Raw genomic sequence first — 16,108 nt, 5'->3', positions numbered from 1 at the left:
TTATGAACATATTAAACTATTAAACTATTATGTGAAGACCTACTGGTTGAGGGCACATACATGATCCATTTTAATATTGAGTGTTGAGTGCTGTCTGATTATTATTTTATTATAAACCAGCATTTGCTTTTGGTTTTGATTCTGCCGCTGGTCTGTGTTCAGTTTTATTAGGTCCTTCCATGCCATGTTGAGGCTTAGCCTAGGGAATATATATATTTGCAAAGCCAATGTAACTCAAGAGCTTGAAGGATTATAACACGAAATAAGATCAGGCGAGAAAATGAATGGTGAGGAGATGGACGCAAGGTCACTTGTTGTGCTGCAGTCATGAGAGCAAACTTTGAGAGGAGGAGCAAAGAATTGTCTAAAAACATAATAGACATTCATGGATCCCTTATACTATATGTGGAGAATTCGTAAAATGCTTTGAACTGAAACTCAAACAGGTTCAGCTTTCACTGTATTTACAAGTAAAGCACATACATTTTACAGTGTTTTTTTATTTTGATGCTGATCATTTATTTGGACATTCTAAGGTGTCATGACTTCTGGATGAAGATAAATATCCTGTCAGACAGACTGACTGACAGATAAAGAGGGGAAGCATGTGGTCACAGGTCATTCTACTCCTCCAGTGCTGGTAGAAAGAGGGTGGGGGAGTGGGGAGAGAATTAGTCTGCATCTATTGGTAGACACTTAATTGATTTGCTGCCAAATTAACCTTTTGATAGGTTTTTGTGTTACTTTTTTTCCTGTTAAATGTCATTGAGGCAGGCTGTCTTGTCCTTTGCTAAATATGGGGCTAGCAGAAGGTGCCCGGGGGAGATGATGTGGTTGCAAAGGATTTTAGCCTAAGCAAAGGGGTGGGGTTTCATTCTTAAAGCTGTGGTTTGATTGGTTGATACCATCCTGCACTTGAGCATCTGGCCCAATCATGATTTTTAATTTTTTTTTTTTGCAAAAAAAATCTAATAGATGTCCAGATATTTATTGGGAAAGTTCTTTGTCTGTTGACTCTTTATTGGGGAGGCAGCATTGGGAGTCACATTTCTCTAACTCATTCAGAAAAGTTCATCAGCATGGTAAGAACCTTTTGGATTCTTCCAGCATAGGGGGGATGAAAGACAGGAATTGTCATTGGTTGGGGTAAACAATGGAACTGCTGTGTTCAGTGGACAGATTTGGCTATTTTAAAGCTCTTGGTAGAGATGCATGGATTATTGGAGGGCGCTGGTCCTCAAGCTGTAACGGACAATTATTTTCCTAGATTTAATTTGCTTCATGGCGTTCAAACACACCCACTGGCAGTTGGGTTTGAAGGCTTTAAAAAGTTAAATATTGATTATTCTGCATCTAAACAGCTTCATTCACAGGGATCCAAAGTGAATGGACCATTTTGGAAAATTACTCTTATTACTAGACAATAAAATTCCATTATTGGCCATTAGTTGGCCAAATTACAGGCTTTTGCGGCAAGTGTTCTACAGTTTCCAAATGTCAAAGATCACTCAGACAGGAAAATTGGAATGGGTTTAGGCACATATTGTAAGTTCAGTTAGTGCCATGCATTAATAGATTGTAATTACCTAAGAACAAATAGCTGCCTGTGGTGCTGACTGAATAGATTGTGAGGTTAATAATTATTTTTACTAGTGGTCTACCCATTGCTTCATATGCTTAGTAGCTTCACTTTGCAAGAAATGTGGAAAATGGGAAAGTGTTTTTCTCTATATTTAAAGCAAACTGAGGTGGTTTGCAAAGCATGCTGGGTATTTGTATCTGGTTCTGATTAGATTCCATAAATAGACAGCAAAGACTAACAGACAGACTTTGAAAAAAGGAAGCTATTTTTTGACTCCATCAGAAGTTTGGTCAGTGCTCACCCTTAAATTTAAAAGATATTAAGAGGCAGTGACATCATCAGGTTTCATATTGTCAACTATTTTCATCAGTTTGTCTTGTTCATTTATCAATTGTAGTCTTCAAATTTGGAGTAGAAAGATATCATCCATGATCAGTGAAAAGTGCTGACAGTGTTAAAAATCTTCTTTAAAAAATGTGCTAGAAAAATGTATTTGTGTTTTTAATTGTATGAAGCTTTTAAATTTGTACAGGAAAGAACTATCAGATCAAGAAATAATTGTGAATTGTGCTATGTGACTTTTATCAGCAGAGAAAGTTAAAAAGGCATTTTTTTTTATTGTAATCAATCATATACAAGGAGCTTTGAACACATAGTTTCATGCTGCAGACACACCAGCTTCCCGTCAAGGTCACTTTCATCAACCAGTCACTCAATTATTGTTATAAGCCCAGCATTTAGAAAATGATTTTACTTAAAATAGACTAATAGACAGAAAAGAAATATTATTTTCCCAATCTTATACCAGCATATTAGAAACATATTCTGTTTAGGAGATAAACCTTGCTTTTTTTATTTATTTATTTATTTATTTATTTATATTTATATTTATATATATATATATATATATATATATATATATATATATATATATATATATATATATATATATATATATGTGTGTGTGTGTGTGTGTGTGTGTGTGTGTGTGTGTGTGTGTGTGTGTGTGTGTGTGTGTGTGTGTGTGTGTGTGTGTATATATTTGTATATATATATATATTTGATATATTGAGTCTCCATTTGCTTCCATTGTAGCCTTGTCTTATTAGTCCAAAATAACTGCCTGAATAATATTTGAATAAATCTGTTAAAGCTGTCGCATGACATCCTTGCCCTGCGTCCCAGTTGCTGTTTTTTTTTTTCTTCTTTTTTTTTTAGCCAACTGATGCCCAGACCGACGCCCGCTCCTTCCTGAGTGAGGAGATGATTGCTGGTGAGTCTGCTTGTTTACAAATCATCCACTGTGGTGAATCCTTCTTAGATGTGGACTTCATGTGGAAACATCTCCTCATTTCAGAGTTCAAGGCCGCTTTCGACATGTTCGATACGGATGGTGGTGGTGATATCAGCACGAAGGAGCTGGGCACTGTGATGAGAATGCTGGGCCAGAATCCAACCAGAGAAGAGCTGGATGCCATCATTGAGGAGGTTGATGAGGATGGTAAGCATGTTATGTTCTCACTTCATTTCAACTGTTCGTAGACATGAACTTGGTTCATGAAAACGGTAATGTATTTATTTGAAAAAAAAAATGTCTATTATGTCAACTTAGGTAGCGGAACAATCGACTTTGAAGAGTTTTTGGTCATGATGGTGCAACAATTGAAGGAGGATCAGGCTGGCAAAACTGAAGAGGAGTTGTCTGAGTGCTTCCGTGTGTTTGACAAGTACGTCATATAGAGCAGGTGAACAGGTTATGCAGCTTAAACTAATTGCAACCAATGTGTTTATTACATACAATGATGGCTTTACTAGTCATTTGCTGTTGGTGGCGAGCATCTCACTAGGCTTTTTGGGGATAATGTGTGCAGCCGAGCATCAAACGATAAAAAAGCCGAAAACAAGCAGTAACCACAGCGTCACATGGAGTAACACTGCAGGACAATGTGTGTGTCCTGCTGGGGCACTTTTGAAGGCATCACAAGCACTCAGGTGCTTTGGGTTTTTAAATCCAACCCTTTTGACCGTGTCCTGTCACATTGTCTGTGATTTTCTGCAATCATCTCCACATATAAAGTGCAAAAGGTTTGTCCCGGTTTGACAAAAACTCTAAGAATGCTTTTAAATTTTTAAATATAAATTATTTCTTTTTAACAATTTACAAAATGCAAAGTGAGCAAACAAAATGAAAATCTAAATAATTTCTTATTTGACTTTACAGCCCTTTGGCTTCAAACCACCATCCATTCTTATAGGTACACTTGGCCAAAGGGGTTTTGTAGGACTATATGGACATGGATGAACAATCAGTTACACCAAACAGATGCTATTGATTATCAATTTCACAGAAACCCAAAACCGAACACAGCAACAAGACACAAGGTATCAGCTAATTCTTTCCCAGAGAAAGATTTCTAAGAAGACTTGGTGTTTTTTCATGTGTCTTTTGAAGAAGCACAAAGATTTTGAGTTTGAGGAATCTTAGTGCAGCAGATGTAAAACACATCAAGCTTGTTTAACTTCAAAATCAGAAGATGTCCACACCATCAGCTCCAAACTGTGGAATGTGAAAACATCGATTTCTCATCCAATCTTTTTTTCAATTTGCCACAAATCAACACTTTTCAAGCCTGACGTCAATGCTGCTAATGTCATCTTTCATGTTCCATAAAACAAAATGCTGCTTGAGAACATTAGGTTGTCCTTGGCTCACCCGGTGACACCATATCACTGCCCTCATTACCCTCACTTATCCATCGTATTTCATATTTAAGATATTCCCTCCATCACTCTTGTGTGACTCATGATTTGTATGCAAAAGTATGCGAAAGTATGTACAACATTTACATTTACATCATTTATCACTTACAATCAGGTACAGGGACAGTCCCCCCCCGGAGCAACTTAGGGTTAAGTGTCTTGCTCAGGGACACAAAGCAGCCAATGCAGCTCTGCAGCCAATGCAGCTCTGCTGTTTGGGGCAGTGGTGGCCTAGCAGTTAAGGAAGCGGCCCCGTAATCAGAAGGTTGGCGGTTCGAATCCCAATCCGGCCAGGTGCCCCTGAGGTGCACACTGCTCCCCGGGCACCTGTCATGGCTGCCCACTGCTCACTCAGGGTGATGGTTAAATGCAGAGGACAAATTTCACTGTGTGCACCGTGTGCTGTGCTGCTTTGTATCAATTGTGACAATCACTTCACATCACATCACTAGTAAGTGGGGTTTGAAACTGGGTGTTCTGGTTCATAGGCGACTACTACTACTATGTCCACTGTTCCTGTTCAGTGCAGACCTTGCACATGTCTGTTTATGTTCCAGTCCCCTGTGCCATTTACTTTATTCCATTTATTAAAACTTTATTATGTCGTGTATTTCATCCTAGAATCATTTAATTTCACCCCTTTCCCTTAGTGTAATACAATGGAAATCTAGGATGAATTCCAAGACATGAGCTCATCCATCTCGGCTCCCAAATGTGTTTGATGCTTGCATGCTAATCTCTGGTATCGAACACAGGAATGGAGATGGCTTTATTGACCGTGAAGAGTTTGAGGACATCCTTCATTCGACTGGAGAACCTGTTACAGACGAAGAAATCAACGAACTCATGGCTGACTCAGACACAAACAAAGATGGCAAAATCGATTTTGATGGTAACATAAATGCACATTGACAGGATTTCATATTTATTCAGCCACATATTACTCATTTATTTCAATATACAATATTCAGCATTTATAGCACTCTTTTGTAAAAATGCATTAACATTCAGCATGGCAATGTCTTTTTTCTTTGTCAGAGTTTCTCAAAATGATGGAGAACATTCAGTGAAGAGTATCAACATTCCTTCAGCACATTTCTGTTCTGCAGACCTGACTCTCGGGTGAAGGAAAAACCACACAGCAAGATGAATGTAGCTAAGGAGATGGTTTCACGCCATTTGTATGAAATTCTATGGTTATTTGAAATTGGGTGGTGGGTGGACAACTCCTGCACGGACGTGGCTCAGCGGAACTCTATAAATATCCACTGGATCCTTTTAAAGAGCACCCCCAACACCCCCTCCGTCTCCAAGACCCTTTCATCAGCTGTCTTGCCCCGTCTTCCTCCATGACCCCATACACCTGCTGCTTCAGCAGACACAGTCCACCACCATCCCCCACTTCTTCAACCCTTATGTTCTCTAGTTTCCCACCCAACCCTGTGCAGAACATTTCAAAATAAACCTCCTTCAATTTTTTTTGCCTCTGCACACCATTGCCTCATTGTCTTGTTGTTATAGCGACTGAACAATTCAGATTAGTAGCCTACCTTGAGCATGCCATGTGGCCCGCAAGTCACTGTCATCAATAACATTCAATTTATCATCCAATAATGTAGACAGAATTACAAATGTTGTTTTTTGGCATTAGCAGTAGGATTGTACCTGTGCAGATTTCTTGCTTTGAAAGGAAATAGAGGACGCATGGAGGGGGGGGCATGTGATTTCTCCTGCTGCAGTACGTGGTGATCATGTTTCTTGCCAGAAAGGTTTTTATATCCGTGAGGTGGCCCACACACACAGGAGGTGAATGTTAACTGACAGAATTCTTCTTATTGCCTCTTCTTCACTGAAGCTCTTGCTTGTCATCTCTCAAAATTACAACAATTATCCCTTTTCCTTATACCGAATAGTACTTACCAAGGGAAAAGACTTCTGATCCCATCAGAATTCTGAAAGCATGCAACATAAAATTGCAAACACAATTTTTATCCAATTTGAGGAAAAAGGGGGCAAAATAATATCTTTCTGGCCAGTCCTCTTGCATATTTTCCAGGAAAGATGCAGTCGCCATGGCAATAGAGTGAACATCTTCAGAGCATCATTAAAAAATTGCTGGCATGTCTAGCTTCCGTCAATGCTTTCAGAGAGCATAACCTCCTAAAACCCTTCTTTAAGAACGCTTGCCTGCTTCACCCCCTTCCCCCGAAATGCTCCCCCCAACTCGCGTCCTGTACCTCCCTTCCCCAGTCCCCACTCTTATTCCCCCCCCACTCAGGAAAGAGCCACCATACAAGGAGCTCCAGACCTGGTCCTCGGTGCAAAATGACCTGCACTGACGTTGAATCCGTGCCCCGGGGGGGCGGGAGGGGTGAGCAGCCTCTTATAGTGTTAAATTATCCGCTATTTGGGGCGCCGTGCGGTTTCTGCACTGCAGCACTTTTCCCCGGGGTTAGAGTTTCTTTCTGTGAAATCTCAAGACCCCTATAGCTATATTCACACTTCACAAACTTTTCTTAAAGATTAGAGTTTACTTTTTTTTTTTTGTTCTCGAGTAAACATATTTTGTCTTGAAATTTAAATAGTAAGTATTGAATAGTAAGTAATGAATAGTAAGTATTATGCTGTCATAGATTATAGGCTCTTTTGTTTCCAAGGTCATCATAAAAATATTTATAATTTTATAAAGATGGTCTCCTTGTCCTGACAAAAATATATGCACATCTGATAGAAAGTGTATTATTAATTCATAAAATTAATATATTAATTGATTAATTAAATTAATTTAATGCTGTAACAAATTAACAACAAATCTCTGTTCAGTTTTAGAACTTTTTTTGATTATTAAATTATTCATAGTATGTTTATTTCTTATGAAGAAGTTTTACACAGCTTCCAACATCTCCACTAGAAATTTCGATTGGCTTGTGGGTGCCTCAGAACCCTAAAAGTTCAGGATTCTAAATCTGGAGGCCAGGGGGGCGGGTCTCCAGTGACCAGTTTTAAATCTCTCTCAACTCTCACTAGATGTCTAGTCTTTCTGTTGAGGTGCAGGCGGATTGACCACTCCTTTTGGGCTTATCGTGGATATTAGGGGGAACAGGTCACACAAACCATGGTAAGGACAGAGATCACACAGTCAAAACCTAATGGCTTTATAATCGCATGTGTAGAGAAATGGTGAAAAATATCGATATCCTCCATAAAATGTCTATTAAGGTTTTTTTCATGTTAGAGGACATCTGATTTCAGGACAGAGGCGAGAATATTTTAAATTAATCCCTAGTGCTGCAACTAGAGAAAATGAAAAGTAAAATTATTTGTTGCATCTTAGGCATGTATGGCGTGTTTCTTTTTTATTAAAAGAAGTCAGTGGTTATAGAGGCAGGGGAATGGCTCAAATTTGCGTATGTGGATTACATGCTTAGGCAACACATTCCAGGGATTGTATTTCAGAATTCCAATCTACAGTCCCTGCCAGAGGAGATCATTTGTTGAGCCTTAAAATAGTCGTAGATTATTGCCACCCATATGTGTTGCTCAACGTTTTATGCATAAATTCACATTTCCATACACCAAATTATCAAATGTTATTAAATATTCTATTCATCAAAGATGTTTATCAAAGACGAATCTATCGATTTACCTAATCTACTTCTATAGCCAACCCAATTCTGTGTGTGCATGTGTGTGTGTGTGTGTGTGTGTGTGTGTGTGTGTATATATATATATATATATATATATATATATATAAGGATAGATATAGAATTTGGTTGGCTATAGAAGTGTGTGTGTGTGTGTATGTATATTTCGAATATGATAAACATGTTTTTGTCCAGTTTCTGAACGTTATTGATTGGTGTCTTTTTGCAGACTGACGCGCAGCAGGAGGCTCGTTCATATCTGAGCGAGGAGATGCTCGCTGGTGAGTTCCCGACCATCATCACTGCCCTCAAACGTGTAATAACACCAGTCCAGTAGTTTAATCACCGCTATAAACTCTCACCAACATCAGAGTTCAAGGCTGCCTTCGACATGTTTGACACTGATGGTGGCGGCGACATCAGCACCAAGGAGCTGGGTACTGTCATGAGGATGTTGGGCCAGAACCCGACCAGAGAGGAGCTGGAGGAGATCATCGAGGAGGTCGATGAGGACGGTGTGTAAAATCTCGAACTGTCATTGTACAGAACAGTCTCCTCGTTGTGTGCGATTGTGTTGTAATGTCTCGTCTCAGGCAGCGGATCCATCGACTTCGAGGAGTTCTTGGTCATGATGGTGAGACTGCTAAAGGAAGACCAGGCCGGCAAGAGCGAGGAGGAGCTGGCGGAATGCTTCCGTGTGTTTGACAAGTACGTTCCTTCACGCATGCGTTTCTGGCGTGATGTGGACATTAAAGTGCACTTTAAAACGTTGTTGTGTTCCCGCAGGAACGCTGACGGCTACATCGACAGAGAAGAGTTCGCCGAGATCATTCGCAGCACCGGCGAGTCAGTCACAGAGGACGAGATCGATGAGCTGCTCAAGGATGGTGACAAAAACTCTGATGGCATGCTGGACTTTGATGGTATATACAGTTTCTATTTTTGGAATATTGACATATTTTTGACGTAGATGTTCACTGTTTCACGTTTCTGTCGTTCTTTTCATTTTTTCTTTGCAGAATTCCTGAAGATGATGGAGAACGTGCAGTAAAACAGAGACTCATGGACATTCCTCTCACCCTATGACCCCTTGTCCACAGCACTCATACTGACTCACCCATGACCTCTGCCCTCCTCACCAACTGGCCCGTCGCCTGCCGGCCTCGCTCCCTCCACTCCACCTCGACTCAGCTAGACCACCTCAACAGACAGACTGCCCCCCGGGTGACGGTCACTCAGGCTCTCTGGCTTCACTGCTGCCTTGCAGTGTGGCCCACATGTTATTGCAAGCCCAAGAGTGGCCAGGCTGCGGCACCCTGCCACAAAATCCGTGAACCCCACAAAAACTGGGGTTTAGTCTACATGGGCAGCTTGTAACTGCTGCATAGACCAACGCAGAACGTACTACCACTTCACTGTAACTGCCCAGAAATGCATGTTATTACATAAAAATAAACAGGACATGCCCATTGTGTACTTGGTCTAACGTTTTAGTGGTCTTTATGGTTTTGATCTGAGGAACATCAATAAACCTTATGGATTTTTTTTTTCCTTTTCCTTCTCCCAAATGGTCTTTAATGGCAATGCTGTCATTACACCATAATGGTGGCCTAGCGGTTAAGGAAGCGGCCCCGTAATCAGAAGGTTGCCGGTTCGAATCCCGATCTGCCAAGGTGCCACTGAGGTGTCACTGAGCAAAGCACCGTCCCCACACACTGCTCCCCGGGCGCCTGTCATGGCTGCCCACTGCTCACTCAGGGTGATGGGTTAAATGCAGAGGACAAATTTCACTGTGTGCACCGTGTGCTGTGCATCACATGTGACAATCACTTCACTTTGTAATGTGGGAGTATCATCAGGTGACAGATAGCCAAACAGCAAACGCCAGGAATTTGCATTTATTTCCTAATGTTGGTGCTCTGGGGTACACGATTAGGAGCCAAACAATTACTAGATCCTAACAAAGCAAAAGGCAAATGGGTCCCGTCACTCGGATATTAGACAAGATATTATATGACATAGAATCAACAGCTTTGGTTGAATTCTAAGAGCAAAGTACTTTAAACCCTGTAGCCATGGCTAAAAATGGGTTAATCTAACGAGTTCAACTTACTGCTGTAAATCTTGATTTACTTTACAGCAGCGAGATCAGATGACAGCTATTTCGTTCCATGGCGACATATTTTAAAATCAGAATTCCAACTGCCGTTGAGTTTCAGCTCATCTCACAGAAACCACCGCAAAACAGGTTTATTGGCAACAGAGAAAGTACATTGGAAAGATCTTTGATAAAAAAAAAAAGCGTTTAAAAGCGACTCAGGCGTTAGAGATGCTGCGTTGAACTCGTCACCGGCGCGTTTACCGCGGATAAGTTTTTTTACGAGCCATAGTTGGCCTCGTCGAACGCTTTGCGGGCTCTCTTCAGCTCCTCGTTCATCGTGAGCAGATCCTTCACTCTGGCGAACTTCCTGGGGTCCTTGCGGATGAGGAAGACAATGTCCTCGACCTGGACGCGGCCCTGGCGCCCGATGGACATTGCCTTGTGGGTCATCTCCGTGATGAACTCGATCACGAGGTCCTCGAGGATGTCCACGGACTCCGTGTACGGGTTCTGGTCGTCGCCGAAGCCGTACATCATGCACCGCAGCTCTTTGGAGAACAGCCGCTTCCGTTTCCCTTGGCCTGCGTCCGCCCCGTTTCCCCCGTCGTCCAAGTCCTCGTCGAAGCCAGGATCGTCCTCCTCGTCCGCCATGCCGGAGACCCCTGGATCGGTTAACGCCGCGAACGGAGCTCAGATTTCGCGGTCGGTGCTGGAGAAAATGTTCTAAGAAGGTCCCAGAAGCACCCAAGCACACAACAAGCGAAGAAGGCCTTTCTTCTGCGTTACCGCGTGTGTTTGGTTTAGTACTTATATGCCTCTATCGCCACCTCTAGGACAGGAGGAGAACTGCCCGTGGTCCGATTCGGCATCTTGTTCACTGATCTCAGAGCAGTTTTTCGTAACCCAATCCAGTCTTTAAACGCTACAAAATATGACTCGAGTGCTGTAAATCTTCTCAGTGAAAGTTACACGTCACGACGTGTAGTCAATCGTTCCATGGCAACTTTTATCAGCTCGGTGTTGCCAGGTCTTTGTTTTAAGCTTAAAACTGTTTGAGTCTTAATATTTCCTGTAGATGTTGACGATTTGGCATTTGCGTTCATTCATATAAGATGATTATGTTAGTCTTAATAAAATAAAATAACATTGTTAAGTAACTGAATATGAAAATCTAATTGTTGTAACAAACCTTATCATCCTCATCTACCTTTCCTCACTAATACACGTTTACATTTTACATTTACGGCATTTATCAGACGCCCTTATCCAGAGCTCCTTACAACCAGTAGTGACAGGGACAGTCCCCATTGAGACACTCAGGGTTAAGTGTCTTGCACAGGGACACAACGGTAGTAAATGTGCGAGTGTGTTTTCCACTTGGCTGCTACCACCACAAAACAGCCCGACCACACCCATAAACCCACCCGATCGCCCTCGTCATCATATATGTGTAACGTGAGTACAGAATTCGGTAAAAGGTTGTGGGAGGACATTTCGAGGTTAGTTTTATTTTTGGGTTGTATTTTTCACGCAGACCTGGCAACACGGATCCAGCCCGTCTACAAGAACTGGCGGCGAGCAGGGTGGCAGTTTACCTAAAACGCCCTGTTATTGTACCGCGGGGACGCCCCTGGCCAGAACTGCGCCTGGATCTGTACCGCAGCGACGTGTAAACATGGACGCGTGGCTCCGATCACGCTAGCGAGCCACAGGTTTGTAGTTGGTTTGCGTCGTGTGAGTTGTGATCGCGCCCGAAACAGATGGCCGCGCAACGCTAGCTGTCCCGAGTAAGGGCGCGCTGGTCAGATGCGGTGGGCGAATGTTAAACTGGTAAAGTTTCATGGCCGACAGGCCTAGCACCGCCGTGTGGACGGCCGTTCGGACCGGCTGACCCGGGCTTCGTTTCGTTTCAGATGGGACCGTGCGAGGCCGCTGGCGCGGGCGGAGGTGGCGGAGCCGAGTGAATCCCACTTGGGGCGGGGACGGGCATGGGCTGCCCGCTGCACTTCTTCTTCCGGGCGCTCCGCGGCCTGGGCTTGGTGCTGTTTTACTACGCCTTCTCCATCGGCATCACTTTCTACAACAAGTGGCTCATGAAGGTCCGTCTAAACGCACGACACCTTGAGAGAATGGCTGCACGAGTCGGGACATGCCTGTAAGCATCTCTTCTGGCTTGCAGGGCTTCCACTTCCCTCTCTTCATGACCCTGGTCCACCTCGTCATTATATTTTGCTTCTCGGCTCTGGCCCGTTGCGTCCTGCACCACTGGCAGGGGAAGCCCCGGGTCGTGCTGGGCTGGCCGGCCTACCTCTACAAAGTGGCCCCGACGGGTGGAGTACCATCAGCTCCTGACGTGGCCTTCACGGCCGCCGTTATCTCACCGGGAATCCTGAGGTCGCGTGGAAACGGGCCGAAGTCCACGCTGCTTGCGGCATGAACCTCTGCCCGGGATGAACCTCAGTTTTTCCTGCTGATTCGGCAGATATTTCGAGCTGTAGTGTAGCCTTTATTGGTCTTTGTTCTAATGTGAACAAAAAATGTACCAAAATCTTTACTCTTAAAAATTTGTTAAAACAAAGCAGTAGATGTACTTTTTTTAATTCACACAACCAATTACATGATAAGGTATCAATTTGTTTTATATATAAATTAGTTGATTGTATATAGAGAGATTTATGCATGGAGATTTTATGGTGTTTTAGCTACATACTACATAGTAAAAACTGCAACTCTTGATTGGGGGGGGGGGGGGCGGAATAAACAGATTTATGTATTGTGGAATTATAATGTATGAATGGATGGAGTTTTGTTATCTAACAGCTTTCTTTGTTCTTCAGCTCTTGCAACTGTACTTGATATTGGATTATCAAACTGGAGTTTCCTTTTCATCACAATCAGTTTGTAAGTTGTAGGCATGTAAATTAATATTCATTAATGAGAGTGCTGAGCCCCATGGTGATGTGCTATTGAGGTGCATTTTAATCTCCTCTAGGTACACTATGACCAAGTCTTCAGCCGTCCTCTTCATCTTGTTTTTCTCTCTGGTGTTCAAATTGGAGGAGCCGGTGAGATGTTCTCTAAATGGCTACAGAAAAGAAAATTGTGACAGAATAATTGTCTCAGAGAAAATGCTATGTCTTTAGAGTAGTGGTTTTAATGAAGGGAATGTCTTTTACAGTTGGAACAAATTTGTATGTATAGTTTTGCACTTTATTAAAATTTGTTTCCATGGTATTTTCACAGAATCCATCCCTCATACTGGTGGTCTTGCTGATTGCAAGTGGCCTGTTTATGTTCACATATGAGTCTACGCAGTTCAACCTGGAGGGCTTCATTCTGGTCCTGATGGCGTCTTTCCTTGGTGGCATCCGCTGGACGCTGACACAGCTGCTGATGCAGAAAGCTGAACTGGGTTAGTGACAGAAGCCTGGACTAAGATGCCGCCACACGTGCGGCATGTGGCTGAGATCCATTTCTGTGAAAAATGCGTTCCAGTAATTTAGATGCGTAATGAAAAGTCTTCTAACATAAATTGCAGTTGTTATATACTGTATTTATTTAAGTGTCTTGTGCTGTATTGCAAGAATGTATGTGTATTTTTTCTTTTTTTTCTCCCCCTCGCCCTGTCCCAGGTCTTCAGAATCCAATTGACACCATGTATCATCTGCAGCCCTTAATGTTCATTGGGCTTTTCCCGCTGTTCCTGTACAATGAAGGTAAAAGCACATTCATAGAACTACATAAATCATGATGCACAGTTCTCTCACACCAGGGTTAGGGTTGTTAAAGTGTCTAAGTAGCATGAGCATGGTGCTATTGTTGTTTTTCTATCCAGTATATGTGGTTTCAATGGAACATTTCCCTGGGGGCTTAATAGTGTCATTTATTTCACATTTTTTGGTTTATGTGATTTTATTGCACATTTTGTCCAAAACACGTGGATGATTGACTCAGATACCCATAAAACTGTACTGGTGCAGCCCGAAATGTGTTTGAGGCATGTACTTTATTCCATGCGCCTTACAATCAGTAGTTACAGGGACACTCCCCCCTGGTGTCTTGCTCAGGGACACAATGGTAGTACGTGGGGTTTGAACCTGGGACTTTCTGGTCTTCTGGTTCAGAGGCAAGTGTCTTTGCTACCAGGCTACTACCATCCTTTTATATTCTCTAGTAATATATTACTGTAAAACATTTAAACAGGGTAGCAGTATGCAGGGATCATTTTGTCTAGTTCCCTCTGCATTGTCACAATATTTATTTGGACCAATCTTCTGCTAATTATGTGTTGTCGGTTTCCTCTGCGATCAGGTTTGAGTCTGTGTAGCTCAGAAAAGCTTTTTCGCGTGGGCAGCGTGTCCCCTGTGCTATACTCGCTGCTAACCCTCTCTGTGGGAGGGACCCTGGCGTTTGGACTCGGCTTCTCCGAGTTCCTGCTGGTCTCCCGCACATCCAGCCTCACTCTGTCCATTGCTGGGATTTTCAAGGTGAGGCCAACTCATCATCCAACCTTATTTCACACCGAGTCCTGTCCCATATATGTTCATATCGGTCCTGTCTTTAATCGCCCCTTTATCCACTTGTGCTCCAGGAAGTGTGCACTTTGGTGCTCGCTGCAGAGTTTATGGGAGACAAGATGAGCAGCATTAACTGGCTCGGCTTTGTCGTATGCCTGTGTGGCATCTCCTTGCACGTAGGCCTAAAGACGTGTTCCTCCAAAGGTAAAGCTGGATGGTGGGTTCTCACATTGTGGAACAGCAAGTGTCAGATTTGCATTTTCTATTTAAAGGTAACACCTCTTCGTTGAGACCGACGTCTAGCAAAGGCACTACTGACATGGAGCTTCCACTTCTTCAACGAAATAATGAAGAAGAAGAGGAGGAGGAGGAGGAACAAGAGGTTCTCTACTGGGCACAACAACAATTATGACGTGCTCCACTTTGATCTCCTCAGTAGAGGAGCTATCAGGACTATGACCCATGATGGCGTTGGGTCACATTGACCAAACATCAGATACAGGCCATCATTTCACCCACCCGGCGTTTGGTGCCACTGCACATGTAGCGTCACAATAAAAAAATCTGCTGTGGCCTTTCCTAGACCCTTCATGAACTTTCACCTTTTACACATTCATTGGACCAAATCTGAAGTGGCCTTACTTAAAACACAACAGATGATGAGCTGTGTGTTTTTTTTTTTTTTTTTTAAATAAATTATTTTTTCAAATGTTTAAAATAAATTTATTCAAAATAAATTTTAAGGGTGGTACGCATTTTGCCTTATTCAGCTAATGGTCAGTTTTCGTGCTGTGGCGGAGAAATGAAGTCCAAGGCATGTGTGTAGGTTCTTTGATGCCTGAATAAATCTGTTCATCATCTCGGTTTGATTTCTGCTTCTTAGGTTCCCCAATTCCAAATTAGCTTTGCTGGTGCCGCTCTCTACGCATTTATTTAGGAGATCAGACTCTGGATACTTTATATGGAAAGAGACAACATTCACATAATAAGAACAATCACATTTTTTAATGAAATAATTTCAATAATAATGCAGTGCCTTTTAAGGGAAGTCTCACCTCATAATAACAGTTCAGAGCCCACCAGCCCCACCTTGCAAGTAAACTTCATGTCTGTAGTCTCGTTTAGGAAAGGCCTGCGTAGTGCGCACACCCGAGGTGTTTAAGAAGCTCGGTGAAGCAGCATTTCGCCCTGCTGCTGATGGAGCTGTGAAGACTCGAATGACGGCAGCACAGCACACGGTGACACCACGACACCATGTATCCTCTGCATTTAACCAGCACCCTTGGTGAGCAGCCATGACATTATGACAGTCACCTACCAATTACAAGGGGCAGTGGCTGTCACGGCTGCCCACTGCTCACCAAGGGTGATAGTTAAAAGCAGAGGGCACGTTTCGTTGTGTCACCGTGTGCTGTGCTGCAGTGTTTCACAATGTCAATCGCTTCACTTTCACTATAAAAACTCATTTAAAATAGTTGTGCATCTGACAAAATACAATCTCCTA

At 42.6% G+C, this 16,108-nt stretch overlaps 4 protein-coding genes across 4 annotated transcripts in view; 3 read left to right on the top strand and 1 right to left on the bottom strand.

Annotated features, from left to right (window-relative positions):
• Positions 1-988: 988 nt before the first annotated feature.
• Positions 989-5,833, top strand: LOC114797871 (troponin C, skeletal muscle). Its single transcript, XM_028993119.1, has 6 exons — positions 989-1,082; positions 2,801-2,855; positions 2,940-3,083; positions 3,195-3,309; positions 5,098-5,234; positions 5,381-5,833. Exons 1-6 carry the CDS (start codon positions 1,080-1,082, stop codon positions 5,410-5,412), a joined length of 486 nt encoding a protein of 161 aa, XP_028848952.1. The 5' UTR covers positions 989-1,079; the 3' UTR covers positions 5,413-5,833.
• Positions 5,834-7,352: 1,519 nt separating this feature from the next.
• Positions 7,353-9,467, top strand: tnnc2.2 (troponin C2, fast skeletal type, tandem duplicate 2). The gene is made up of 6 exons (XM_028993232.1): positions 7,353-7,460; positions 8,216-8,267; positions 8,358-8,501; positions 8,580-8,694; positions 8,773-8,909; positions 9,006-9,467. The coding sequence occupies exons 1-6, from the start codon at positions 7,458-7,460 to the stop codon at positions 9,035-9,037; spliced, it is 483 nt and encodes a 160-aa protein (XP_028849065.1). The 5' UTR covers positions 7,353-7,457; the 3' UTR covers positions 9,038-9,467.
• Positions 9,468-9,868: 401 nt separating this feature from the next.
• taf13 (TATA-box binding protein associated factor 13) lies at positions 9,869-10,888 on the bottom strand. Its single transcript, XM_028994378.1, has one exon. It carries the CDS (start codon positions 10,736-10,738, stop codon positions 10,364-10,366), a length of 375 nt encoding a protein of 124 aa, XP_028850211.1. The 5' UTR covers positions 10,739-10,888; the 3' UTR covers positions 9,869-10,363.
• Positions 10,889-11,556: 668 nt separating this feature from the next.
• The window catches only part of slc35h1 (solute carrier family 35 member H1), a 36,063-nt gene continuing 31,511 nt past the window's right edge, over positions 11,557-16,108 (top strand). Inside the window, exons 1-10 of the mRNA XM_028993439.1 lie at positions 11,557-11,799; positions 12,001-12,186; positions 12,267-12,417; positions 12,925-12,988; positions 13,080-13,152; positions 13,331-13,499; positions 13,720-13,803; positions 14,399-14,574; positions 14,679-14,808; positions 14,877-15,012. Of these exons, the coding sequence (XP_028849272.1) occupies positions 12,076-12,186; positions 12,267-12,417; positions 12,925-12,988; positions 13,080-13,152; positions 13,331-13,499; positions 13,720-13,803; positions 14,399-14,574; positions 14,679-14,808; positions 14,877-15,012 (1,094 nt within the window). The 5' untranslated portion in view covers positions 11,557-11,799; positions 12,001-12,075. The remainder of the gene's footprint in view (positions 11,800-12,000; positions 12,187-12,266; positions 12,418-12,924; positions 12,989-13,079; positions 13,153-13,330; positions 13,500-13,719; positions 13,804-14,398; positions 14,575-14,678; positions 14,809-14,876; positions 15,013-16,108) is intronic.

Source organism: Denticeps clupeoides, chromosome 10, assembly GCF_900700375.1.
Source record: "Denticeps clupeoides chromosome 10, fDenClu1.1, whole genome shotgun sequence".
Taxonomy (NCBI): Eukaryota; Metazoa; Chordata; class Actinopteri; order Clupeiformes; family Denticipitidae; genus Denticeps; species Denticeps clupeoides.
The sequence above is the reverse complement of the archived record's forward strand: the minus strand, read 5'-3'. Positions and strand labels throughout refer to the sequence as shown.